This window comes from Megascapheus bottae, chromosome 22, assembly GCF_031878675.1.
Source record: "Megascapheus bottae isolate mThoBot1 chromosome 22, mThoBot2.hap1, whole genome shotgun sequence".
NCBI classification, from domain to species: Eukaryota; Metazoa; Chordata; class Mammalia; order Rodentia; family Geomyidae; genus Megascapheus; species Megascapheus bottae.
Genome location: NC_143530.1, coordinates 11,505,547 through 11,531,314, shown reverse-complemented (window position 1 = coordinate 11,531,314; position 25,768 = coordinate 11,505,547). Strand labels below are relative to the sequence as shown.

Sequence of the window (25,768 nt, the reverse complement as noted above, 5' to 3'; positions counted from 1 at the left end):
TTTTGCTCAAGGCTCATGCATTACCGCTTGAGATGCAGCAACACTTCTGGCTTTTGATAATCTATTGTAGAGAAAAGTCTCATGGATGTTTCTGTTGCGACTGGCTTTGAATTGTGATCTTCAGATCTCAGTCTCCTTCAGAGTAGCTAAGATTATAGGCATGAACCAGTGGTACTTGGCTGAAATATTTATATCAATTATATCTTGATAAGCCTTTTGAAAAGAAAACTAGGCTGTAACCATCCTTTCCTAAACCAAGCAATCATGTTTCTAATTTCGACAATTCATTCTTGTTGTTTCTTTTTTCACCTTAAGACTTCTTTTCATTAAACAGCTATGTCTTTAAGAATATGGATTTACTCTTTCTAGTTCCTGAATTCTTTCTTGTAACACATTTTCTCTCCTGCTTTTTGTCTTGGCTTTCCCTCTGTATGCTACCGCTATATGTTGCAATGTCTGGTGATCTTTGGCTTCCTGCTTAGACTGAAACGATAGAAAAAAACAACATCTCAACATCTCATCTCGTTGAAGACCTCATACACGGGAGGTCTGTTGTTTTGGGTAAGGTGAGTGGAATGTTGCTTTACTGCTCTAGGTACCTAGTTGTGTTCAATTCTTTTGAGGGAATATGTGTGCTTCTTTGTTGTTGGAATGGGGATAGAAGAGGTCCCCTCCAGTATTGAGCTTCAATACTCACATCCACGTTCATTACCCATTAACCCCTTATCTGAATGAAGTCATCTCCCCTTTGCTTGAACACACATCTACCCCCCTTTCTTTAACAGAGAAAGCCAATTTGGATAACTAGGCAGATCCCAGCATGCTTTGGGAGATAAAAGTCCACATCAAATAGAGGAGAAGGCTAATCTACAAAGTAAATGTGGCTGTTTGCTAATTTACAGCAGAGCTGGACTGTGTGTCAGCCCCTTCAATGTAGAGGAATGTCATTTTAGTTTGAAATCAGATCTGCTGGTGTGGTTGCCCCTACAGTTTTGAATTCAATGAGTTAGCAATTGGGAATAGTTCTGACCATGTTCTCAGCTGGTTAGCCAAAACTTAGAACCACCCTGGCCTTCACTTAATGATGGACCATACTAAGTTCAAGTGCCAGAATTCTCTTGCAGAAAATTCTGCAATTTAAAGATCAAAAAAGACAAGAACACTGGAAGGATTTATCCTGTGTAATCTCCCAGCATGTGAACACGAGGACGAACCCTCAGAGCCTGAAGATACTTCATCAGCATTTACCACACCATTGGTGAGGAGTGCCGACATGAAAATGAGAAAGAATGTCCAAGTTTAATGGGACTGGGAGCTTCCCGTGTGGCACTTAACCATCTGAAGAAAAGAGGGTTGTGTTTACTGAGGAGAGACCTTTGAGGCATTTAGTTTGGATCTGCAGTGGTTCTGGTGACTGAACACTCCACATCTTACCCCTAGCCCAAATCTCCAAGCCAGTTTTGATATTCTTAACCTTTTCTTGTTGCTGTTGTATAGGTTGTGAGATTTGAACTTTGGGCCTAGGTGTTGTCCCTGAGCTCTTCAGCTCAAGACTACCACCCTACCCCTGGAGCCACAGCACCACTTCCAGTTTTCTGGTGGTTCTTTGGAGACAAGAGTCTCACAGACTTTAGTTGCCCGGGCTGGCTTTGAATCCCAATCCTCAGATCTCAGCCTCCTGAGTAGCTAGGATTACAGGTGCGAGCCACTGAGCCCAGCACTCTTAACCTTGCTACTGGTTGGTTTAGAACCAGACATGTCAATAGTTCTGAACAAGATGTTACAAGACCCTAAACTGGGAGTTGGGCCTAGTGGTAGAGTGCTTGCCTAGCATGCACAAAGACCCAGGTTTGATTCCTCAGTACAACATACATAGAAAAGCCAGAAGTGGTAATGTGGCTCAAGTGGTAGAAGGCTAACCTTGAGGAAAACCCAGTGCTCAGTCCCTGAGTTCAAGTCCCAGGACTGGAAAAACAAAACAAAACAAAAAAGATGTTACAAGACCTCTTGTGTTAGCTTCCAGACAATGTATCCCTAGTCCTAAAACTAACTCCCCATGCCCACACTGGAGAGAGATAAGGAAAGGAATGTTTCTTCTTGCTTTGGACTGGATGTGATGGAAAGAAGAACTGTATTGTGACTGAAGGAAGTCAGCCAAAAGCAAGGTCATGAAAGGCCAGGATGGAGAGAAAAGCAATGAGAGGACATTTTTTTTGCAGGTGGGGGGGGGGGAAGGCTTGAATTCTGGGCCTGGGCGCTGTCCCTGAGCTTTTGTGCTCAAGACTAGTGCTCTACCACTTGCGCCACAGGTCTTCTTCTGGTTTTTGGTTGTTTAGCAGAGATGAGTCTCACAGACTTTTGTACCAGGGCTGGCTTTGAATTGTGATGCTCAGATCTCAGGCTCCTGCGTGGTTAAGATTACAGGTGTGAGCCATTGGTGCCCAACTGGAGGACTTCTTGATCACAGTATCTAATATCTGGTCATAAGGAATAAGATATCTAATATCTAATATCTGGTCATAAGGAATCTATGAATAATTATTTCTCTAGATTTCCAGTTATAATATTGCTCATTTTTTTTTTGTCATTTAAGACAGCTTGAGTTGGAATTTTCCTTGTAGTCAAAAGTATCCTAGGAAGTTGCTGGGAAGAAGGTGGACAGTTCATTCAAATCCTACTTGGATTGATTGCAGGCATGAGCCACCAATAGAGCCTCCAGCAACATTTTATCAATTGTTGTTAAGTGGTGAAAACACAGATGGGCCTCTGAAGACACAGCAGGCTACATGAGTTACTCATACCCCGCTGTGCCCAGTCCAGCAGCTGCCCTTGCAGAGTAGCAGAATGTTCCATTGAAGAGTTACAACAACTAGAGCAACACCTCATGAGACTGGCGTGCTGGCATGTAAGACCTATTGTATGTTCTGAATCATGAAGCAATTTGGAGTGCGTGTCTCTTCTTCTATAATTAGACTATATAGGTAGGAAACAATGGGGTGGGAAGTGGGACAGCACCTTTCCTGATGAAGTCTAATGACTTGGTTAATGACTTACTCACCGCCATGACTTGGGGCTCTGTTGACTTGGGACTTAGGGATCCTAGAGAGTCCTGCTCCTATAAAAGGACAAAGCAATGTTTCATTAGCTGGTCATTTTTTCAGACCTATGCCTCACAAAAAAAAAGGGGATCACAGTGTTGACTGAGCAATCCTGTTCATTAAGGAAAGATGGTTGTAAAACCTTGGAAGCAAAGCAGAGCACGAGTGGCTCATACCTGTAATACTAGCACACTGAGATCTGAAGGTGGTTCAAAGCTAGTCCAGGCAGGAAACTCTGAGACTTTTATCTCTGATAAACTGCTCAGAAAAAGCCAGAAGTGGTGCTGTGACTCAAGTGGTAGAGTTCTGGCCTTGAGCAAAGGAAGCTCAGGGATTGTGCCCAAGCCCCAAGTTCAAGCCCTAGGACTGGCAAAAAAAGAATACATTGTCTAATAGCAATAGTAACAGTATAAATAACAGAATATTATCATAAGTTCAAAGTGCTATCGATACCAGAAAATTATCTTTCAAGAAAAATGGTGGGTACATGGAGGGAAAAGGGGACAAAAACATGAGAAGGTGTATTAATGTTTGAGAAGTAATGCACCTACTACCTGACAAATGTAACTGTAACCCCTCTATACAATACCCCTACAATAAAACACAAGAAAAAAAGAAAAATGACAAAATAAAGATATTATTGAGTAAATAAAAGGTAGCAGACAGAAATGGTAAAGTGGCTCAAGTGGTAGAGCCTTAGCCTTGAGCACAACAAGGCTCAGGGACTAAGGCCAGGCCCTGATTTCAAGCCCCAGCACTGGCAAACAAAAACAAAAACAAAAACAAAAAAACCAAAAAACCTCCCAAAACACTGAAAGACCTTTGAATTTCATTTTTAATTAATTATTTTATTAGCTAATATTAGTTACATGGGGGAGATTTCACTGTTACATTGTGAGATATCCATCTTTTCTATCAAAGGGAGTTGTTTTCTTTACGTTGATCTTGTGAGAACTGTTTTCTGAAAGTGCCTACTTAGGCCAGGTGCCTTGGTCCTTGTTGATTGCATTTTGGTTTTCCTGCTGCACCTGTCATTAAGTCATCTTGACATTAAGTCATCTTGTTACAATTTCACTGAATTTTAGTTATATCCTGTTAATTGAGACATCTTTTTGCAGATTGTGAACCTAAACTCAGCCAGCTGGAGCAGAGGGATAGGGCCTGATGGATTAAAGATAAAAGGAGCACTCTGCCAGATGCTGGTGAGTAGCTCATGCCTGTAATCCTAGCTACCCATTACACTGAGGATTGTGGTTCAGAACTAACCTGGGCAAGAAAGCCCCTGAAGACTCTTATTTCCAATAAACTACTCAAAAAAAAGCTGGAAATGGTGTCCAAGTGCCACCACAAGTTTCAGTGATGCCACTGTGTGGGGACCAAATACATAGCTATCACAGGGAGCTACGGGAACCCAGTGGGCCAGAGTGGGCAGAACTCAGAAAACAGTCACAAAACTGCGTTTCCTGTGGGTAAAGAGCTCACCCTGAAGTAAGCAGCCTACATCCTCTCCCTGCCACAACTGCTGAGAGGCTGAAAGTAACTGTTCAGAAACTGTATCAGCAGAATTACAATAATAACCAGAGGAGGAGAGAAAGATGGCCCAGAGGTAGCAGATTTCAGAAAATGCCCACCAGAGAAAGAAAGCTCTTCGAAATGGCAAAGCCAGAAAATTCTAACTCATTCATTGCACAAAAAGTAACAAAATGGAGCTCAGGCCCTGATAGCTCACACCTGTAATCCTAGCTTCTCAGGAGACTGAGATCTGAGGGTCACAGTTCAAAGGCAGCATAGGCAGGGAAGTCCAGAGACTCTTATCTCCAATTAACCACAAGAAAATGGGAAATGGAGCTGTGGGTCAAAGTGGCAGAGCTCAACTCTTGAGCTAAAGATCTCAGGAACAGCACACAAACCTTGAGTTCAAGCCCATAACCAACAAAAAAAGTAACAAAGAGGAATTGACATATCAATATTATGGAGATGCTATAAGAAAAAAAGGTAAAAGCTAGGAATTTAGCTTAGTGGTAGAGTGCTTAGAACTTGCCTAGCATTCATCAAGCCCTGGGTTTGATTCCTTGGTACCATATACACAGAAAAAGCCAGAAGTGGTGCTGTGGCTCAAGTACTAGAGCCTTATCCTTGAGGAAAGCTCAAGGACAGGGCTCAGCCCTGAGTCCAAAAAAGAAAGAAAAAAAGAAAGAACCCATTCTTCCTTTTGTTGGGCTCAGTGGCTCACACCTGTTTGAGGTTCAAAGCCAACCTGGGCACTAAAGAAGAGACTTTTTTTTTTTTGGTGGGTCATGGGCTTTGAACTCCTCTGGGGAGCTCTCCTTAAACTCTTCAGCTCTAGGCTTCCACCCTACCCAGGGCCTGAGTGGGTAAGTGAGCTCTTCAGCTCAAGGCTACTGCTCTACCCTTGAGCCAAGCCCAACTTCCCATTTTCTAAAAGTTAATTGGAGGTAAGAGTCTTAGGTTCCTTAGTGCCTAGCCTCCAGAGCAGCTAGGATTACAGGCATGAGCCACCTTCCCTGCAGAATGTGAGACTCTTATTTCCAATTAATCTCTAGAAAACAGGAAGTGGAGCTGTGGCTCCAGGGGTAAGGTGGTAGCCTTGAGATGAAGAGCTCAGAAACAGCTCCCAGGCCATAGTGCAAGCCCCATGACCATCAAAAAAAAAAAAAAGCAAAAAGAAAAGAACAGGGACAGTGCCCAGACCCTGAGTTCAAGCCCCAGGACTGACGAAAAGAAAAAAGAGAAGAGAAGAAAGACAGACTTGAATTCAAGACAATTTCTTTTCAAGCCAAAGGCATACCATGCACTAGGGAAAAGTGGACTCAAGCTTAGCCTAATGTAACTTGTACAATGAAGATAATGAATTGGCTGGAGGGGGAGGGCTTACGTATGGCTGCTCAAGTAGTAGGATCCATTCCTAGAAAATGGAAGGTTTCAAATCCCAGTGCTGAATTGTCTCCAAAATAAGTAATGGACACACAGGTATCTTTCCCCGCAAAAGTAACTTGGAAAAGAAAAGAAAACTACCTTCACAATTCTGCTCAGCAATATTCATTGCCAGCAGAATGCAGGAAAATCCCTGAACGAAACCGTTTGAAAAGAAACTGTGAAGAATGGAGGGCTGGGGCATAACTAAGTGGCAGGGCACTGACCCCAAGGCTGAGACTAGGTTACATTATCCAGACATGCTGTGTTCAAGTCATACATAAACTCATGGAAATAGATCCTGGCCCTATATTGTCCTAGGGAAGTACCATGAGGAAAAGTACTTTCAATATACCATTGGATGCTCAAACAGAAATTCAAGCTGGGCACTGGTGGGTTCACGACTGCAGCCTAAGCTATTCTGGAAGCTCAGATTTGAGGGCTGAGATTCAAGGCCAACTTGGGCAGGAAAGTATGAGAATCTCATCTCCAATTAACCACTAGAAAACTGGAAGTGGATCTGTGGCTCAAAGAGGTAGAGTGATAGCTTTGAGCAAAAGAGCTCAGAGATAGCACCCAGTCCCTGAGATTAAGCTTTGTGATTGACAAAAATAATAATAAAAAACATCTATGGGCTGGGAGTTTGGCCTAGTGGTAGAGTGCTTGCCTAGCATGCACGAAAACCTGGGTTCAATTCCTCTGTATCACATACACAGAAAAATCCAGAAGTGGTGCTATGGCTCAAGTGGTAGAGAACTAACCTTGAGAAAGCTCAAGGACAATGCTTAGGCCCTGAGTTCAAGGCCCAGGACTGCCAAAAAAAAAAATCTAACTAAAATCCCACCAAAGGGCCAGGAACATAGCCTAGTAGTAGAGTGCTTGCCTAGCATGCAGTAATCCATAGGTTGGATTCTTTGGTACCACATACTTAGAAAAGGCCAGAAGTAGCCAGGCATGGTGGCTTACACCTGTAATCCTAGCTACTCAGGAGGTTGAGATATGAGGATCAAGGTTCAAAGCCAGCCCAGGTACAAAATGACCTGAGACTCTTACCTCCAATTAACCTCAAGAAAATGGGACTTGGTTCAAAGGTGGGTGGTAGCCTTGAGCTGAAGAGCTCAGGGACAGTGCCTAGGCCCAGGGTTCATGCCCCATGATCCACTCAAAAAAAAAAAAAAAGAAAAAGAAAAGGCCAGAAGTGGTGATGTGGCTCAAGTGGCAGAGCACTAGCCTTGAGCAAAAAGTGTCCAAGGACAATACCCAGGCTCTGAGATCAAGCCCCAGGACTGGCGAAAGAAAGAAAGAAAGAAAGAAAGAAAGAAAGAAAGAAAGAAAGAAAGAAAGAAAGAAAGAAAGAAAGAAAGAAAAAGAAAGAAAGAAAGAAAGAAAGAAAGAAAGGAAGGAAGGGAGAGAGAGAAAGAAAAGAGAGAGAGGGGGGGGGAGAAAGAGCTGGGTGAGGTGGCTCACACCTATATGCCTAGCTGCTCAGGAGGCTAAGATCTGAGGATTGAGGTTCAAAGCCAGCCCAGGCACTACAGAGAAACTCTTATCTCCAATTAACCTCTAGAAAATGGGAAGTGGAGCTATAGCTCCAGGGGTAGGGAAGTAGCCTTGAGCTGAAGAGCTCAAGGACAGTGCCTAGACCCAGCGTTCAAGCCCCGTCTCTCTCTCTCTCTCTCTCACACACACACACACACACACTAAAAAAAGAGAAAAACCCCATCAAAATATTATTTTCCCACCTATCATATTGGCAAAAATCCAGAGTGTGGTGGATGGAGGGGGTGAAACTGGCACTCCTATCCACAGCTTGAGTAAACTGTTATGGTGCTTGTGGAGCTGTATTACACTGAGACATGCAAGAGCCTTTGGCCCAGAAACTCCATGTTGAGCAATTTATTCCGCAGACACACTTGTGAGATGATATGTGTATGAGATCATTCTTTTCCAGCATGGTTTACAATAACAAGACTGGAAATACTCCCAAATTTTATCAATAAGTACCTGCTAAATTGTGATGATCCATATTATAAAATATGAATAGCTAATATCTGCACACTGATACAGAAAGATCTTTAAGATGTACCAAGTGAAAAAAGGGAGATTACTAAAATCCCTATTTATATGCCAATAAGAAGAGTGATTTTTAGCCAGATATCAAAGGCTCATGCCTATTAATTCTAGTTATTCAGGAGGCTGAGATCTGGAGGATCATGGTTCAAATCTGGAGCAGGTCCAGCACTGGTGGCTCACACCTGTAATCCTAGCTACTCAGGAGGCTGAGAACTGAGGACCATGGTTTGAAGACAGCCTAGACAGAAAAGTCCCTGTGAGACTAGTACCTCCAATTAACTTCTCAAAACCTACAAGTAGCTCTGTGGCTCAAGTGGCAGAGCACTATCCTTGAGTAAAAAGTATCCAAGGACAGTGCCTAGTCCCTAAGTTCAAGCCCCATGACTGGCAAAAAAAAAAAAATTACATGAATAAAGCAAAGAGACTAAAGTAGCCAAAACAAATTTCAAGAACATAAAGCAATGTGAATTAATGTACCTTCTATCTGGCAAATATGTAACCCTTCTATTAATTACAATAAAAATATATGAAAAAAAAGAACATAAAGCAAAGTCATTTCAAGACTGTTCATAGACTTCACAAATCATGGCTGTATGAGATTGGCAGAGAGACAGACTCAGAGATCAATGGAACAAGACAGAGATCTCAGAAGATCTCTGAGAGGATGGATAGCCTTTCAAAAAAATAGTGCTAACACAGGTGGACATCCCAAACAAAAACCAAAAAAAGCAAGTTAGTGAACCTGAACCCTGATGTGAGAGCTTTCTTTTTCTTTTTCTTTCTTTTTTGGTCAGTCGTGGGGCTTGAAGTCTGAGCCTGGCCACTGTTCCTGCACTCTTCAGCTCAAGGCTACTACTGCTTTACCACTTGGAGCCACAGCAGCACTTCCCATTTTCTGGTGGTTAATTGGAGACAAGAGTCGCAGACTTTCAAGCCTGAGCTGGATCCGCTCTCAGCCTCATGAGTAGCTAGGATTACAGGCATAAGCCACCAGTGCCCAGCTGAGAGCTTTCTTTATACACAAATTAATTCAGATTGGATCACAGATTTAAAATATAAAACTAAAAAAATTTAGACAATAACAGTAGAAAATATTTAAGATTTAGCATAGGGCCAAAATTTCAGACTTAATAAACAAGATCTATAAGTGGAAAATGTGATCAATTGGAATATATCCAAATAAAAAGAAAATTTTTGCTCTGGTAAAAATCCTACTAACCAAACTGTGGGTTATTATTTTGTTAATAATAAAAAGATGAATTATTTATTAAGGCAACAATTAAGATGGTTTTCTGGAGAATCATGCTGAATGAAAAAGACAATCCCCGAAGGTTATAAGATGTTTGGCTTCAGTTATAAGAAGCTCTCGAGATAAGAAGTTTTAGAAACTGAACAAATTATGGGATTACTTGTTTGGTTTAACAGGATTATAGGAAGGAACAAAGTACTATCTTAGAAGCAGGGATGGGCTCCTTACCACACCCTAACTGTGCTGCTGCCTTGATTTGGACTTCTAGCCCCCATGACTAAAGAAAATCCATAGTCATCCTTTTAATGTATTATATACATATATATCATATATATAATTTTATTGTTACTATTAAGGTGTTGTACAGAGAGGTTACCATTTCATAAGTCAGGTAATAAGTATATTTCTTTTTGGACAATGTCATCCCTTCCTTCATTTTCTCCATTTACAAACTACTCAAGTCTTCCTTCCTCCCTTTCTTTCTCTCTCTCTCTGGTAATTAATTGGAGATCAGTCTCATGGACTTTCCTACCCTGGCTGGCTTTGAAGTATGATCCTCAGATTAACCTCTTGGATAGCTAGATTAATAGGTGTGAACTACCAATGTCAGGCTGACATTTTTTGGGCAGCATTGGAGTACTGAACTCAAGGCTTCATGCTTGGACCATGCTCCCAGTGCTTTTTTTTTTTTTGCCAGTCCTGAGCTTGAGCTCAGGGCCTGAACACTGTCCTTGGACTTTCTCAAGGCTAGAGCCCTACCACTTGAGCCACAACACTATTTCTGGCTTTTTTCTATGTATGTAGTACCAAGGAATCAAACCCGGGGTCCTCGTGCATGCTAGGCAAGCACTCTACCACTAGGCCAAACTCCCGGCCCCTCCCTGCATTTTTTTTTCTTTAGTTATTTTTTTTTAGTTAGGGTATCTGCTCTTATCTAGAATCAGCCTTAGACTTTAATTCTCCTACCTATGCCTCGTGTAGATGAGATTGTAGCTGTGACTATGACCAGATGTCTTATTACCTTTATTTTTTGTGCTAGTCCTGGGGCTTGAACTCATCACCTGGGCTGTGGCCCTGAACCTCTTTGTGCTCAAGGTTAGCAACTTACCACTTGAGCCACAATACCACTTTTGGCTCCCCCCACCTTCTGGACCTGGGGCTTGAACTCTGGGCCTGGGTGCTGTCCCTGAGCTCTTCAGCTCAAGGCTACCATCCTACCCTTTGAGCCACAGCACATTTCCAGTTTTCTAGTGGTTAAAGTCTCACAGACTTTAGTGCTGGGGCTGGCTTTGAACCTCAATCCTCAGATCTCAGTAGCTGATATCCTCCTGAGTAGCTAGGATTACAGGCGTGAGTCACCGTGCATGGCTGGCTGGCTGGCTTTCTTTCTTTCTTTCTTTGTAGTTTATTGGAGATATAGGAGTCTCTTGAGGACGTTTATGCCTGGGCTGGCTTTGAACTGTGCAAATTTTTAGACTGAGATTCTCTGATTCTCCTGAGTAACTAGAATTATATGCATGACCACCATGCTTGGTGCAATGGCACTTTCATCACAGAGCTTTCCCTTTTCTGAAAACATATAGACTGGGCTGGAGTTTAGCCTAGTGGTAGAATGCTTGCCTAACATGCACAAGGGCCTGGGTTCGGTTCCTCTGTACCACATACATAGAAAAAGCCAGAAGTGGTTCTAGGGCTCAAGTGGTAGAGCTCTAGCCTTGAGAAAGTCCAGGACAGTGCTCAGGCCCTGAGCTCAAGCCAGGACTGGCAAAAAAGAAAAAAGAAAAAGAAAAAAAGAAAGCATATGGGTTGATTCCTGCAAGGCTGCCACTTGGCTTGCATCTCTTGCATGCTTATGTTTTGTGGTATGACGCAGTTATTAGTATATTTGGCTGTATTTGTTTGTTGTTTTTTTTTTTGTTAGTCCTGGGGCTTGAATTCAGAGCCTATGCACTGTCCTTGGATACTTTTTGCTCTCTACCACTTGAGCCACAGTGTCACTTCCAGCTTTTTCTGTATGTGGTACAGAGGAATCAAACCCGAGGCTTTGTGCATGCTAGGTGGGCACTCTACCACTGGGCTATGCACCCAGCCCATCTGGCTGCATTCTTTTTTTCCCAGTGTATGTGGCACTGAGGAATTGAACCCAAAGTGCCGTGCATGCTAGGCAAGCACTCTACCACTAGGCCACACTCCTGGCCCCCATTTGGCTGTATTCTTATGATAAATGATAAATGCTTTTGAGCCTAACTGAAAGTATACCCTTTTCACCTTTGTGGCCTTTACAGACATAAAATAAAACCCTGGTGAGTCAGTGGCTCACAAGTAATTACTGACTGGATATGTATGGTGGTGTGAGTGGAGGATGTTCTGGAGAAGGTGAGCGCATCTGCCCTGTCACTTCTTCCTAGTCCTCAGCCCAGCTGACATCCTGAGCACTCCACTCTGCAGACTCCTAGTTTGCAATGACTCTAGCAGCCCTGCAATGATTCATCTCTGATTTTCCTTCTTGTTCAGTCATCAAATTGTTGATTTGCCTTTTGACTTTTTTGTATGTGTGGGTCATGGAGATTGAACTTGGCTTGGGCCTTGTCCCTGAGCTCTTTAGCTCAAGGCTACCACCCTACCCTTAAGCCCCACTTCCCGTTTTCTAGAAGTTAGCTGGAGATAAGAGCCTCCGGTCCTTTTGTACTCCAGCTGGCTTTGAGCCTTGATCCTCAGATCTCAGCCTCCTGAGTAGCTAGGATGCCAGGTGTGAGCCACCTCACCCAGCTTGCCTTTTGACTTTTTTTTTTTGTTGGTCGTGGGGCTTGAACTCTGGACTTGGGTGCTGTGCCTAAGTTCTTCAGCTTAAGGCTACCACCTTACCCCTTGAGCCAGAGCCCCACTTGCCTTTTGACTTCTGACATGGCCTTTCCTTCCCTACCACCTCGTCCACCATTCTAGAGAATGCCTTATTTTCACCATGCCTAATTATCTACAGCAAATATTTCCTGGTTTACTGATCTAGTTTACTGTTTCTAGTTTATCTTATTCATATATACAACAAAGACAATAATGCTTAAGATATTGAGTATTGAAGTCAGGGTCTTGAACTTGATAAGCAGGTACTGTACTACTTTATCTACCCAGTCATCCAGCCTCCCCCCCCCCCCCCCCCCCCCGCATTGGTTATTTTCAAGGTAGGGCCTCGCTCTATGCTGGGCCAGTCTAGATTGTGCTTCCCCACATTACTGAGAATGACAGGCATGTACCACCTGGCCCAGCCATTGTTTGAAATGAAGTCTCACCAACTTTTTTTTTTTTTTTGCTTGTACTGGACTCAAACCATTATCTTCTAATTTCTATCTTCCAGGTAGTTAGGATTATCAGTATAAGCCACAGTATCCAGTTAAAATTTATTTCAAGGAATCAAGTAGTGTGAACATTGGGCCTGCTTTGTACACTGGTTTAGATTTTCTACAGAATCACCTTGTTCATGTCCTCTAGTCCCTCGTAGTGGACACATGACAGATACTTTGTCAGAGTAACCAGTCTATATGATACCAGGTACAGGCCAGACTGGCTAAGATTGCAGGAGACAATGTACTAATCTTATCATTTGAGTTCCTCAACTTGAGCCAGTCTAAAGCTGGATTTCCTTTATTAACTAGTTTAAGGTTTCCTGTTAAGGGAAGAAAGATTTTTGGTAAAGTATTAGGTGTGGGGCATAACTGTTAGACCTTATTATTATTATTGCCAGTCCTGGGCTTGAGCTCGGGGCTTCAACACTGTCCTTGGGTTTTCTTTCTTCTTGGACTCTGAGCCTCGGTGTTGTCCCTGAACTCTTTAGCTTCAGACTACCACCCTACCCCTGAGGCACAACACCATTTCTGGTGGTTAATTGGAGATAAGCATCTCACAGCTGGGGGCAGACTTTGAACTGTGCTCCTCAGATCTCAGCCTCCTAAGTAGGTAAGATTACAGGCATGAGCCACAGCCACAGCTGTCCTTGGGTTTTCTCAAGGCTAGCACTTGAGCCACAACACCACTTCTGGCTTTTTCTATATGGTATGGAGAAATCAAACCCGGGTCTTTGTGCATGCTAGGCAAGCACTCTATCACTAGGCCAAACTCCCAGCCTGGACATTATTTTATTACTATTCCCTTGTCAATTTCCTACCCGATTTAACTTTTTTAACATCTGCCCCTGTGGACCTGCTAGGATGATTTATTACTCCTTGCATATAGTACTTTTGCCAGAGCTGCCTTGTGAGCAGCCTAATCATATTATTTCATACTGTTCTGTCCACGATTCACTTCTACCACCCTTTGGAACCCAGGGGGGCTTCTCACCCTTCAAGAGGCCTTCTTTGACTAATGTGGCTCTATGCCTGCAATGCCTTATCTGGTTTTTCTTGCAGGTGTTTTCTAGCTATTTCTGCCTTCCTTCTTGATTGTATACTACTCAAGGTTAGGAAAAAATAAAATGTATCTTTCTAGGTGGAGATTTTGTTCCAAAGAAACCAGTATTAGATACCTTGTTGTGGTCAATAAATATTTGTTTAAGCAATGAATGGATTTCAATTTAGAGGACATGGTATTCTATTTAAAACTTTTGTTCCCAGTGTACCTGGCACTAGTGGGCAGAGGTAAGGGGATGAAAAGTTCAAGTCAATCTTGGCTACCTAGTGAATGTCAGGACAGCTCGGGGGCCATATATACAATAAAACTCTGTTTCAAGGAAACAAAGCAGTCTTGTCAATCTATCTAAACTTTTTTTTTTTTTTTTTAAAAGAGTCTTGAAGTTTACCTGGGGACCGGGCCCTGAGTCTCACCAACTTTCTTGCCTGGGCTGGCTTTGAACCACAATCCTAAGTAGCTAGGGTTACAGGTGTGAGCCACCAGTGCCCAGCTTCACTTTTTCCTTTTTCTAGGCAAATGTTACATTCTTAAATCATTTGCATTGCAGCATAAAAATAATTCAATTCTCCAACACTCTTCAACAGTGGTTTCTGAATTCTTTTAGCCAAGTGTCTAAGGAAGGACTATTCAATTAAAAACAACTTAACAATCAGGCAAGGACTATTTTTTCTTATCATACATGTTTTATTAGTCCAGTGGGTTGGGTATCTGACCCTACAGAGAGTTCTTGCCCTGATAAGCTCTTGATAAGAGGGAAGCCTGTGGGGAATGGAGACTTTTTCTGTTTACTTCTTTTAGTTCTAAATGACAAAACTTTCTCTAACTCCAAATAAACTACTTTTCTATTTAAGAGATAGAAGATTTAAAAAACAAACAAACAACTGGTATTTGGAATTAAAGGTACCTATCCTTGTTTGTGGAACTTAATTGCTGTGTGGTTTAAATGAAAGAGCCAGGGACTGCTGAGTTTAAACTCTTTAAAATAGCAAAAGATTAAAGTGAATTAAATTTAGTGCCTCTGGGATTTCTTGATATATGATCCAAATTTGTTTTTAATCACATAATTGTCCATGTTACATTTAAAATTACATCACAGTGAAAAAGTCTATGTATGCAGTTATACGAACAGAAACAAATTCCAAAAGTAAAAAATAAAAATGAAGATAGCTGTAATGTTGCCTTAAAAAAGTGGGAGTTGAAAAGTGGAAGAGAGATCTTAATGTGGAAGCACAGAAGAGAAAAATCTGGAGATCATGTGTGTTGGGTTGACAATATATTATTAGTAGCATTAAACAATTATTTAAAAAGGATGGCATTGTCTCAAGATAAAGACACCTAATCACACAAATTAGAATTGTGGTAAATAAATTCTGAGAACAATCTTTAAGAAGTTGCTAGTCATATGTAGAAATAGTTATATTTCATATTTTAAAAGAACAAGGAATGAAATTCAGTACTCTTGTTTCTGTTCAACTTCAGAAATCTCCCTCTACCCCCCTGTAGCTAAAAAGTAATTGTAGTGTTCTCCTGCCTGTGGGGCTTTCCTTTCTGTAATTAATCATCTTTCCTTCTACACCTTCCCTGAAATGACTATTCCCTCCAGTTTAGAACACTTGACAGTAATTCCTACCATTATATCTTCCTAGCTTTCAAAACACTGCCCTGCTCTTGCTGAACTCTACAAATCTCTCTTCTTCCTTAAAAATCGCTTTAACGCAGGTATTTTTATGCCCCACTTTCCTATAAAATACCACCAACCATCTATTCAGAAAACACCTTTGTAATGCAAACGAGCTTCCTAGCTCTAACCAAAATTTTAAATTTAAAATATATTTAAATTCTTTAGGCCACAGCACACCTACGTGTCAGCAGAAGTAGCAATACGATCAACTTCCACGTTGGGAAGACTTGGTCTGAAGACTTCATCATTATTCATCTCTAATCTATGTTCTGGGGGTCATCAGCACCAACCAAGCTAATGAGAAAAAGTCTCACACCAGCTCTGCACCTCCAGCGCGGGCACAGGAAACACTTTCAAAATATGCCACTCATCTTCCCATCTGATGACAGCTTACCCACCTATCCTTTACACATAGTACTAAATATTGGTGCTTAAGACTTCCGTCATGGGAGGTAAGCTTTCTGATTTATGGGTGATAGGAGGGGTGGCAAAGGAGTCCTTCCCTCCCCCACCCCTTACATCGATTTGTCAAAACAACAACAACAAAAAGCAGTTTGCTTTCGTCCGCAGCAAAGTCTGAAGTTGCCATTTGTCAAGCATCTTTTTTAGAGAGCCGCCTAGTGCGCTCAATTAACTGACTCCCAGCCAAATCAGATTTAAGGAGAGAACGCGTTTCCCACGCCCACAGTGACAAACGAATTACCAGGCGTCCTGAAGTACTGTCAAACTTTCGTGTTGACTCTCGTGGAGCGCAGGAGGAGCGGGTGGCACACGTGGGGGAGTCCGCGCGGGCTCCCCGAGGACGACGCCCGGGCGGGCGCGGGGCTCCCGGGAGAGGCTCACCTGTGCGCCCGGACGCGGGCGGGGAGCGGGGCGGACCCGCCGGGACCTCCGTCCTCAGGATCCGGGCTGGGTGTCCCGCGGGGGCATCTGCACCCCAAGAAGCTACAAGGCTGGGCTTGATCGACAGACATTGCCCCGGCCTCACCCAGGCAGGAGCCCCCCGACCGTGAGGAGGGGGCGGGGTCCCGGAGCTCGGCTCCCTCCCTCCCTCCCCTGCACCGGGGGTGGGAGCCCCCGTCTTTATTCCTCCCCCCCCCCCGCTCCCCCGCGCCAGTCCTCCCGTCGGGCTCGCGCCGCGGCGGGCAGGGCCGGGATGAACCGGGGCTGAGCCCGGCACTGCCCGGGGTTCTGCTCGGTGCCCCGCGAGGCCGAGCCGGGGACGCCCCCCCCCCCCCCCCCGCCTCCCCGCCCGCGGTGGCGGCGCCGCGGCCCCGCGCAGCCCCGCGCAGCCCCGCCGCGCCGGGCACGGGCGGGGGGAGGCCTCCCCCGCCCCCCCTCTTTTCGCGCTCTCGCTCCAGTTCGGCGGGAGAGCCCGCGGAGCCGGGGCGGGAGCGAGGGAAGGGGTGGAGGTGGCGGGGGTGGGGGAGGCCGGAGGGGCGGGTCCTGCCTGGGGGCTGAGCCCTCCCTCCCCTCGGCCCGGCTCCGTGGCGGCGGTGGTGGCGGTGGCGGCGGCGGCGGCTCCTCTCCCCTCCTCCCCCGGGAGCGGCGGCGGCGGCGGCGGCGGCGGCCGGGCCGGGGCCCCAGCGCGGGCCGGGAGGGGCAGGAGGAGGTCGGCGCGGGAAGAGGCCGCGCTCAGCTCCCCAAGGCGGCGCCGACCTACACAGCGGCCCGCCCGCCTGCCCGCGCCCAGGGGCCCCGAACGGTGGGGCCCGGCCGGCGGCTGAGGTAATGGGGGCGGCCCGGAGCGGGGGCGGCGGGGGACCGCGGGGCCTAGGGATTGCGCTGTGGGGGGGAGAGCCGGGAGGTGGAGGGAGCGTTCCCGGGAGGGGTGGGGGCGGCGCGAAAGCATTCCCCTAGAGTGAGGGCGGCGGCGCGGGGGGAGGGGGTGGGCGGGCGGGGGGGGGAGCTGAAAAGCCAGGACCCCCTCCCGCACCCGCCATCTTGCCTCCCCCCCTCCCTGGCTCTGGAAGCAACGCCGCCAAACCCCACCCCCCGCCATGCTCCCCAATTGGTCAGGCTGACGAAACGTCCCGCCCCTTCTGCCTCCCTAGACAGCCCAGTTCCTATTGACGGGCAGATCCGGCGGCCAATAAGCGCTGGCCTCTGCGTCGCTCGCTCGCCTGCTCGCTGGCGCTCGCTTTGCCCTGCGAGGGTCTGAGTCCTCGGCAGTCTGTCTCTGTTGCGCTCGTCCTCCTGGGCGAGGAGCGAATCAACTATTTCCCTCCTTTCTCCTCCGGGGAGAGTCAAGATTCTTCTAGAAGAGGTGCTCCTTTTAAAGGGACAGGCGTCTCTGACTGGGGTCTTGCCTTGTCTCCCGGGTATCTTGCGTGGTGTGCAAGGGGTTCTGGCTAGTTGCAGAAACTTCATAGCCTTTGGGGGGTTGTGGGTGGCGGTGTGGGGTGTTGGGCTCAGGGGCTGCAGAGGAAGTGTCTGGGGTGAGGGTTGGGGCATATCTTGGAAGTGTGTGCGGGGGGGAAAACTGTCGATTGGGAAACTCCCGCCAAAAATGTCAGCTCCTTGTGGGCGAAAGTGACTTGGTGTTGCCCCGCCGCCACCCTCCCTCCGAGGGCGTGTCCACGGGTGTGGACATCTCGGGGTCTGGGGACGGGGGAGGGGCCGGGGAGGGCTCAGAGCTGGGGGGAGGGAGAAGCTCCAAAGTAGGGCTTGAAGTGGGTGTTCTGACTGGCCTAGGGACACCCTGCTTTTTGAGGGGCCAGGGGTGCAGCAGGTCTGTGGGCTGGGCTGTGTTGGCAGCAAATGGGATGTGCCCACCTAGCTGGCACTGCTCCACAGTCCAGTTTTGTTGTTTGTTTTCTGGTGTAGGGGCTTAAACTAAGGTTCTGGGCACTGTCAGAGAGAGAGAGGGAGAGGGAGGGGGCGGGTTAAACCCAGCCTGGGCTCTGCCTCTGAACTTGTTGGCTCAAGGCTACTACTCTACCGCTTGAGTCACAGCTTCACTTCTAGCTTTTTGGTGGTTTTCCTTGCCTGGGCTGGTTTTGAACGATCCTGAGATCTCAGCCTCTTGAGTAGATCCGGCTCTGGTTTATTTCAGTCACCCTAGGGATGGGAATCTTTATTTTACTTTATTTTTTGCCAGTCCTGGGGCTTGAACTCAGTGACTGAGCACTGACCTTGGGCTTTTTCCTCAAGGCTAGCACTCTACCGCTTGAGCCATTAGCACCATTTCCGGCTTTTTCTGTGTGTTTGGTACCAAGGAATTGAACCCTGGTCTGGTCATCGTGTATGCTAGGCAAGCACTCTACCAATAGTCCGAATGCCTGGCCTTGATGGTGTTCTTAACTCCCATTTGAGTAGATGAGAAGATCTGGTTCAAATTTTAGCCTTATCACTAGCTTTCAATTGAGTAACTTTCTGAGCTTCTTTTTCTCCTTTGTAAAATGGAGATGATAATATGGATACTCTTATCCAAAGTAGTTGTGAGTTGTGAATAAAAGGGAAGGGGCTTTGGGCCGGGAGTTTGGCCTAGTGGTTAAAGTGCTTGTCTAGCATGCATGAAGACCCTGGTTCCATTCCTCGGTACCACATACATAGAAAAAAGCCAGAAGTGGTGCTGAGGCTCAAGTGGTAGAGCTCTAGCCTTGAGAAAATCCAAGGACAGTGCTCAGGCCCTGAGCTCAAGCTCAGGACTGGCAAAAAAAAAAAAAAAAAAGGAAGGGGCTTTGTAAATGGACTAAATTCTTTTTTTGGGGTCTGTCACAGGACTTGAACTCTGGGCCTGGGCGTTGTCTCTGACCTCTTCAGCTCAAGGCTACTGCCCTACCCTTGAGCCACAGCTCCACTTCCCATTTTCTGAAGGCTAATTGGAGATAAGAGTCTCACTTGTTTAGTGCCTCTTTAGTGCCTGGGCTGGCTTTGAACTGGGATGCTCAGATCTCAGCCTGCCGAATAGCTAGGATTATAGGAATAGCTAGGATTATAGGCGTGAGCCACCACCTCAGAACTAAATTCTAAATTCTTTTTTTTTTTTTTTTTTTTGCCAGTTCTGGGCTTGAGCTCAGGGCCTGAACACTGTCCTTGGACTTTCTCAAGGCTAGAGCTCTACCACTTGAGCCTCAGCACCACTTCTGGCTTTTTTCTATGTATGTGGTACCGAGGAATCGAACCCGGGTTTTCATGCATGCTAGGCAAGCACTTGAACTACTAGGCCAAACTCCTGGCCCTAAATTCTAAATTCTTATCGCCAGAATGTAGTTGGTTGATCCTGCAGTCACAGTGATGAACTGTTTTTCTTCCTGGAATCCTTCTCTGTTTGTACTTTGCCACCTCTGCTTTGAGTGTAGGGCATCATGACCCAAAAGTCCTCCTGGTAACTGGCTTCCACAGCTCCTTACGAGATTCTCATAGTTCCCTTAATCCAGAGAATGGTGTGAAAAAGCTTCAGAGCTTTCTCTTTGCTTTGTGGATTAGACAAAAGTATTTGGGGGAGAAAGGAACTTTTAATATATTGAGGTACTCAGGTGCTATCCCAATCCCATTGGATGAACTAGACAGTTACTCCGGATGCTGCCTTCTTCAGGGAATACCCTCCCTGCTATCATTTGAAGCCCTGAAGCTATGTGTATAGGTATTTTGGATGCCTTCACTCTGGGCAAAGGCCAAGAGTAAGATGTATTGGAAGAGGGGTGTAGCTAGACCTGTGATTTTTTGATATTCCATGACACAGCCAAGTATACATGTAGAGAACTTGTCAGTGGTTGCTGTTTGAGTTTCTTCCTTCCCTTCCTTTTTCTTTCTTTCCCTCTTATCAATATCTACCACCCCCTTCTTACATGATCTTACTGTGCAGCCCGGCTATACTCCTAGGCTCAAGTGATCCTCCTGCCTCAGTCTCAAGTACCTGGGAATATAGGCATGCACCTTTGTGTCCAGCTTATTGCTTTTGTTTTTATTTTTCAGAAGACTTAACCTTCCTCTCCTTTTTCATTATTAGCTGTCCATCATTTGCTCTGTGTGTATCATTAGAATATTAGAACACCAGACAGAACTCCTTGAGGATGAGGGTCTTGATGCTTGGTTTCTCCTTTCATTCACCTAGTATTTACTGAGTGATTACTTAGGTACTAGGCATCCTAGACACTTGAGATACAACAGTGAGCAAAAGAGCCCTCCCCTTCTGCACACTCACACACACACACCCCCCTCCCCGTGGAACTTATTGTCTAGTGGGAGGAAGTAAATGAACATAATAAATATGCAAACCATGTAGCATGGTATAAATGATAAGTGTTGCAGAGAAAAATGAAGTTGGGTGAAGTCTGTTGCTAGTACTGGAGAGGGATTTGCAATTCTTTTTTAGTTTTGTTTTTGGTTGGTCATGGGACTTGAACTCTGGGTCAGGGTGTTGTCCCTGAGTTCTTTAGCTCAAGGCTATTGCCCTCCCCCTTGAGCCACAGTGCTACTTCCAGATTTCTGGTGATTATTTGGAGATAAGAGTCTCATGGACTTTTTAGTGCCCAGGCTGGCTTTGAACCACAGTCCTCAGACCTCAGCCTCCTGAGTTGCTAGGATTATAGGCCTGATCCACCTCGCCCAGCTTGCAATTCTGGATAGAGTAACAGGAAAGGCCTGACTGAGAAGTGATATTGGGGAGACTTGAAAAGGATAAAGCTTTGTATATGCGTAAGAGGCATTTATTTGTTCATACAGTGGGAGCAACCAACGCTTTCAATGGCTACTTTAGAAGGGTGAATGCGTGCGTGCATACATACATAGACAGTCAACTTACAGTTTCCTGGTCTTTCCTTAGGTCTGTCTCCTTGATTGCCTGGTGTCATGAGGAAGCCTCGCCGGAAATCTCGGCAAAATGCCGAGGGCCGACGGTCCCCATCCCCCTACAGTCTCAAATGCTCACCCACCCGGGAGACCCTGACATATGCTCAGGCCCAGCGAATTGTTGAGGTGGATATTGATGGACGTCTACATCGTATCAGCATCTATGACCCACTCAAGATTATCACTGAAGATGAGCTGACTGCTCAGGATATCACGGAATGCAATAGTAACAAGGAAAACAGTGAGCAGCCTCAGCTCCCCAGCAAGTCTAAGAAGCCCTCGTCCAAGGGCAAAAAGAAGGAGTCCTGCTCCAAACATGCATCTGGCACTTCCCTCAATCTTCCACAGCCCAGCTTCCGCCTGGTGGATCCAGGCAACCAGACAGAAGCACCCCCATTGCCTGCTGCCTATTATCGCTACATTGAGAAGCCACCCGAAGACCTGGATGCAGAGGTGGAATATGACATGGACGAGGAGGACCTCGCCTGGTTGGACATGGTGAATGAGAAACGGCGAGCAGATGGGCACAGTGTGGTGTCAGCAGATACCTTTGAGCTTCTGATGGACCGGCTAGAGAAAGAGTCATACTTGGAGAGTCGCAGTAGTGGGGCCCAGCAGTCACTCATTGATGAAGATGCTTTCTGCTGTGTGTGCCTGGATGATGAATGCCACAACAGCAATGTCATTCTCTTCTGTGATATCTGCAACCTGGCCGTTCACCAGGAGTGCTACGGTGTGCCCTACATCCCTGAGGGTCAATGGCTATGCCGCTGTTGTCTGCAGTCTCCCTCTCGGCCTGTAGATTGTGTTCTTTGTCCCAATAAGGGTGGCGCCTTCAAACAGACCAGTGATGGGCACTGGGCCCATGTAGTGTGTGCCATCTGGATCCCTGAAGTCTGCTTCTCCAACACTGTGTTCCTGGAGCCTATTGAGGGCATCAACAACATCCCACCTGCCCGCTGGAAACTAACCTGCTATATCTGCAAGCAGAAAGGGCTGGGTGCCTCCATCCAGTGCCATAAAGTGAACTGCTACACAGCCTTCCATGTGACATGTGCACAGAGGGCTGGTCTCTTCATGAAGATTGAGCCGATGAGAGAAACCAGCCTCAATGGAACCATCTTCACTGTGCGCAAGACTGCCTATTGTGCGGCCCATTCACCACGAGCCGCTGCCACTAGCAGGAAGAAGGGTGATTCCCCCCAAAGTCTCAGTGAGGCTGGGGATGAGGATGGGCTGAAAGAGGGAGGTGGGGAAGAGGAAGAAGCAGAAGTAGATGAGGTGGAACAAGAAGGCCAAGGTGGGGCAGGAACCCCCCTCAAGGGTGTACCCAAGAAGAACAAGACAAGTTCCAAGCAAAAGATGAAGAAGGAGCCAGAGGAAGGGGGCCGTGACACTCCCTCCAATGTTCCCATGGTCACTGTCCCACAGATACCTTCTTGCAGGTGAGCTGGCCCAGAGGGCTCCTTTTGTGTGGGGCTTAGGCCCTGGGCCAGGCCAAATATGGTTGGTATGAATGTGTGAGCTCTTCTATGCCGCCATATGTAAACTTCAGAGCCTAGGCATACCTATCCCGTTTTGTGGTTATGATTCTTTCTTCTAAGTAATGTGTTTTTTTTTTGGTTAAGTTACTTAGAAACTCAGGTGACAGGATATAGAAGGCAGTCTTATATTCAGAATTAGATCAGATTTCTTTGAAGGAAAGAGAGGGTTCAAAGATAGCATTTTTTAGTGGCACCTGACATGTCATTACCATGGATGGCTTTTTTATCTTACAAAGCACAGGGCACAAACATGGCAGCCAGTGGAAAAGGCAACATTTTTCAAAAGAGAGAGCAAGGGCATCTTGGACAAAACAGTTCTTCATTGCTAGAATTGTTGCAAGACTTTCTTTTATTTTCTGCCAGTCTTGGTCTTGAACTCAGGACCTGAGCACTGTCCTTGGGCTTTCTCAAGGGTAGAGCTCTACCCCTTGAGCCACAGCATCACTTCCGGCTTTTTCTTTGTATGTGGTACCAAGGAATGGAACCTGGGTCTTCGTGCATGCTAGGCAAGCACTCTACCATTAAGCCAAATTCTTGGCCCCTATTTCATGCATTTCTAGCTGTATAGTATCCTTAGTCCCCGTTAGTGCCAGGTGCAGCTCCTCCCATTGTCTGATCTTTGTGGCAACTTTTTGTGGTCCCATACAGGTTTCTGAAGTTCCCCAATGGGCTACAACTATTCCTAAGGGAGAACTGCTCTGTCCAGGAGCTGACACATCTGCCTAACAAGCTGTCCTAAGTATTGTGGAGACTTCGTATGAGGAGGGTAGTGGTATGATAACATTAGTAAAATGTTTAGATTTAGGGTAAAGATCAGCTGTATTGTCACATGGGCCTCTACTGAGTTTATAGAGAGATCATTATGTTTGCATTAAGCTATCGTGAGATAACTGGAACTATTGGAGGGATAGGATCGCAGGCAGGGAAGATTTTCAGCAGAGGTCCATCTCAGGGGTGATCATATATAAAAAGTATTCAGTAGTGAAGCAGGAGGGACTCTCAGAGATTATTCATCTAATTCCGTCCTTACACCTTCTCCCACATCCCCAGATAAAGAAACTGCAGCCCTGGAGGTAAAGTTTTTGTTCACTCCTTTGTTTATTCATTGAGATAATTTATTGAGCACTTACTATAAGCCATATTCTGTCCTAAGATGGGACTAGGTGGAAAGCAATAGATTCTTGACTACAAAGCAAGGGCTCAAGACATCTCTAGGTTGTATTGCTGTCAATGGGAGGACTAGAGATGAAGGACTACTAGAAGGTAGCAGAAGAATGGATTGTGTGGGGGCAACAAGTGGACTTGCCAGACTTTCCCAGACTTGCCAGGCCTGGTTGGGAAAAAGACAAGATGAAGCTTTTTTGTTGTTGTTACATTTCAGTGTCTTCTGTACCCAGAACTGTTCTGGGCTACTTCTTTTCTGCAGTAAGTAGGTTGTGCTTGGTCTTCATCTGCAGCCATGTTCTGAGGCCACACTCTAGTTGTATCTCTTTTTGAGTTCTCTCCCAGGAACCAGCTGTACTTGCTCAAATAACAAGATTGGCCTTAATATTTCCGTGACTGTTGGCAACTTCCTTAACTGCTCTAACCCTTAGTTTATTTGTGAATGAAACTACCACATAGAATTGTGAGAAATAAATGACATAAGCAAAGCACTTAGTACAGTGCCTGGCAAATAGTAAGCGCTCAATAAATGGTGGTTTTTGCTGCTGTGGCTGTGTTCCTCTTTTCCCTCCCTGCACAAATGCTGTTAGGACCATGGTCAAGAGGTTGTGGATGAGGGGCTGCCTACAGGTGGGAAGGTGTGCTTGGCATGGGCATTGGTGGGGATCTGTCCTTTGGGGAAAGGTCTAGGTCTTGATTTTGTAAGCTTTGCTTACAAAATGTCTGCAGGAATGTCTGGAGACAAGCGAGGCCTAGGTGAAGTGTATTACGCCCACCGTGGCTGGCCTTCGGGTGAATCCTGGTTTAGCTATCCTTAGCTTCTTTTCAGCAGAGTGCAATGAAAAGATGGAGCAGAGGAAACACTGCAGGAGCACTGCACCTTGTTTACTCTGTAGATAACCAACTGGAGATGTACCATAGTGTAGCAGAGAGATCAGAGTCAGATACCACTAGATCTGCCATCTTGCTAGCAGTGCTAATTGCTTTGACAGTTTATTCAACTTCTGTTTCTAAGCTGTCTTTCCATCTTTTAGAATCTGGTTTCTCCACTATACAGTATGTGTATTAATGGATTATAGGTACCTTTATCGTCATGTCTCCCCCCCACCCCCCAGTGTAACTGGTTTAAATCCTGGTCTTCAGACTTTTCTTTAAGGTAGTTAAACTGGCTAAAATTTTAGAGCCTCTATTCTCTTACATATTTATAGTCAATTTTTCTTTTCTTTTTTTGGTTGGTTCAGAATTAAACAGCATTATTAAAAAAGTATACTGAGATTTTAAAAAGCCAATTTAACTTTAAACTAATAATAATTTGTTATTGGCAGTAATGAGGTTTTAAACTCAAGACCTCTGCTGTAACACTTGAGCCAGGCCCAGAGCCCTAGGATACTGAGGGATTTGTTGTTGCTGTTTACATGACAAACCAAGTGTTTAGTCAGGCATGTTGGTGCATTTGGGAAGAATGAGTTCCAGTTTATCCTGGACGACTTAGTATTGAAACAAACCAACGAACAAATAGTGATTATTGAATTGCATTTGAGCTCAGAAAACAGTAACCTTATACCTTCTGCACCTCTGCTGATTTTCCTTTTAGTTTGGGTATGGCCTATGCTCTGTTCTGGTGGGATCCTCAGTCACAGGAGACAGGATAGAGTAAATACATTGCCCATAGCTTTCCCAAATTCCTGTTTCCTTTTGCCCCCTCTATCAAGAGAGGGTGAGGTTACTAGTGCATAGGCCTGCTTTCTCAGTACAAGAATAAGGGATGAGGATGTGGCTCAAGTGGTAGAGCACCTACCTGGCAAACACAAGGCCTTGAAGGAGCCCA

The 25,768-nt window shown here is 45.6% G+C and overlaps 1 protein-coding gene and 1 long non-coding RNA gene across 5 annotated transcripts in view; one reads left to right on the top strand and one right to left on the bottom strand.

Annotated features, from left to right (window-relative positions):
• Positions 1-1,896: 1,896 nt before the first annotated feature.
• LOC150047770 (uncharacterized) lies at positions 1,897-16,386 on the bottom strand. The gene is made up of 3 exons (XR_016539232.1): positions 16,140-16,386; positions 3,059-3,115; positions 1,897-2,404 (listed from the first exon to the last, which is right to left on the bottom strand). It is a non-coding gene; the product is annotated as an uncharacterized LOC150047770 (long non-coding RNA).
• A 594-nt stretch (positions 16,387-16,980) lies between these two features.
• Brpf3 (bromodomain and PHD finger containing 3) overlaps positions 16,981-25,768 on the top strand; it is a 41,532-nt gene continuing 32,744 nt past the window's right edge. For 2 of the 4 annotated variants that reach the window (XM_090355793.1, XM_090355795.1), the window contains exons 1-2: positions 16,981-17,164; positions 21,207-22,677. In XM_090355793.1, coding sequence (XP_090211919.1) covers positions 21,233-22,677 — 1,445 coding nt within the window. In that variant the 5' untranslated portion in view covers positions 16,981-17,164; positions 21,207-21,232. The remainder of the gene's footprint in view (positions 17,165-21,206; positions 22,678-25,768) is intronic. The other 2 variants (XM_090355792.1, XM_090355794.1) reach the window with 1 other exon arrangement.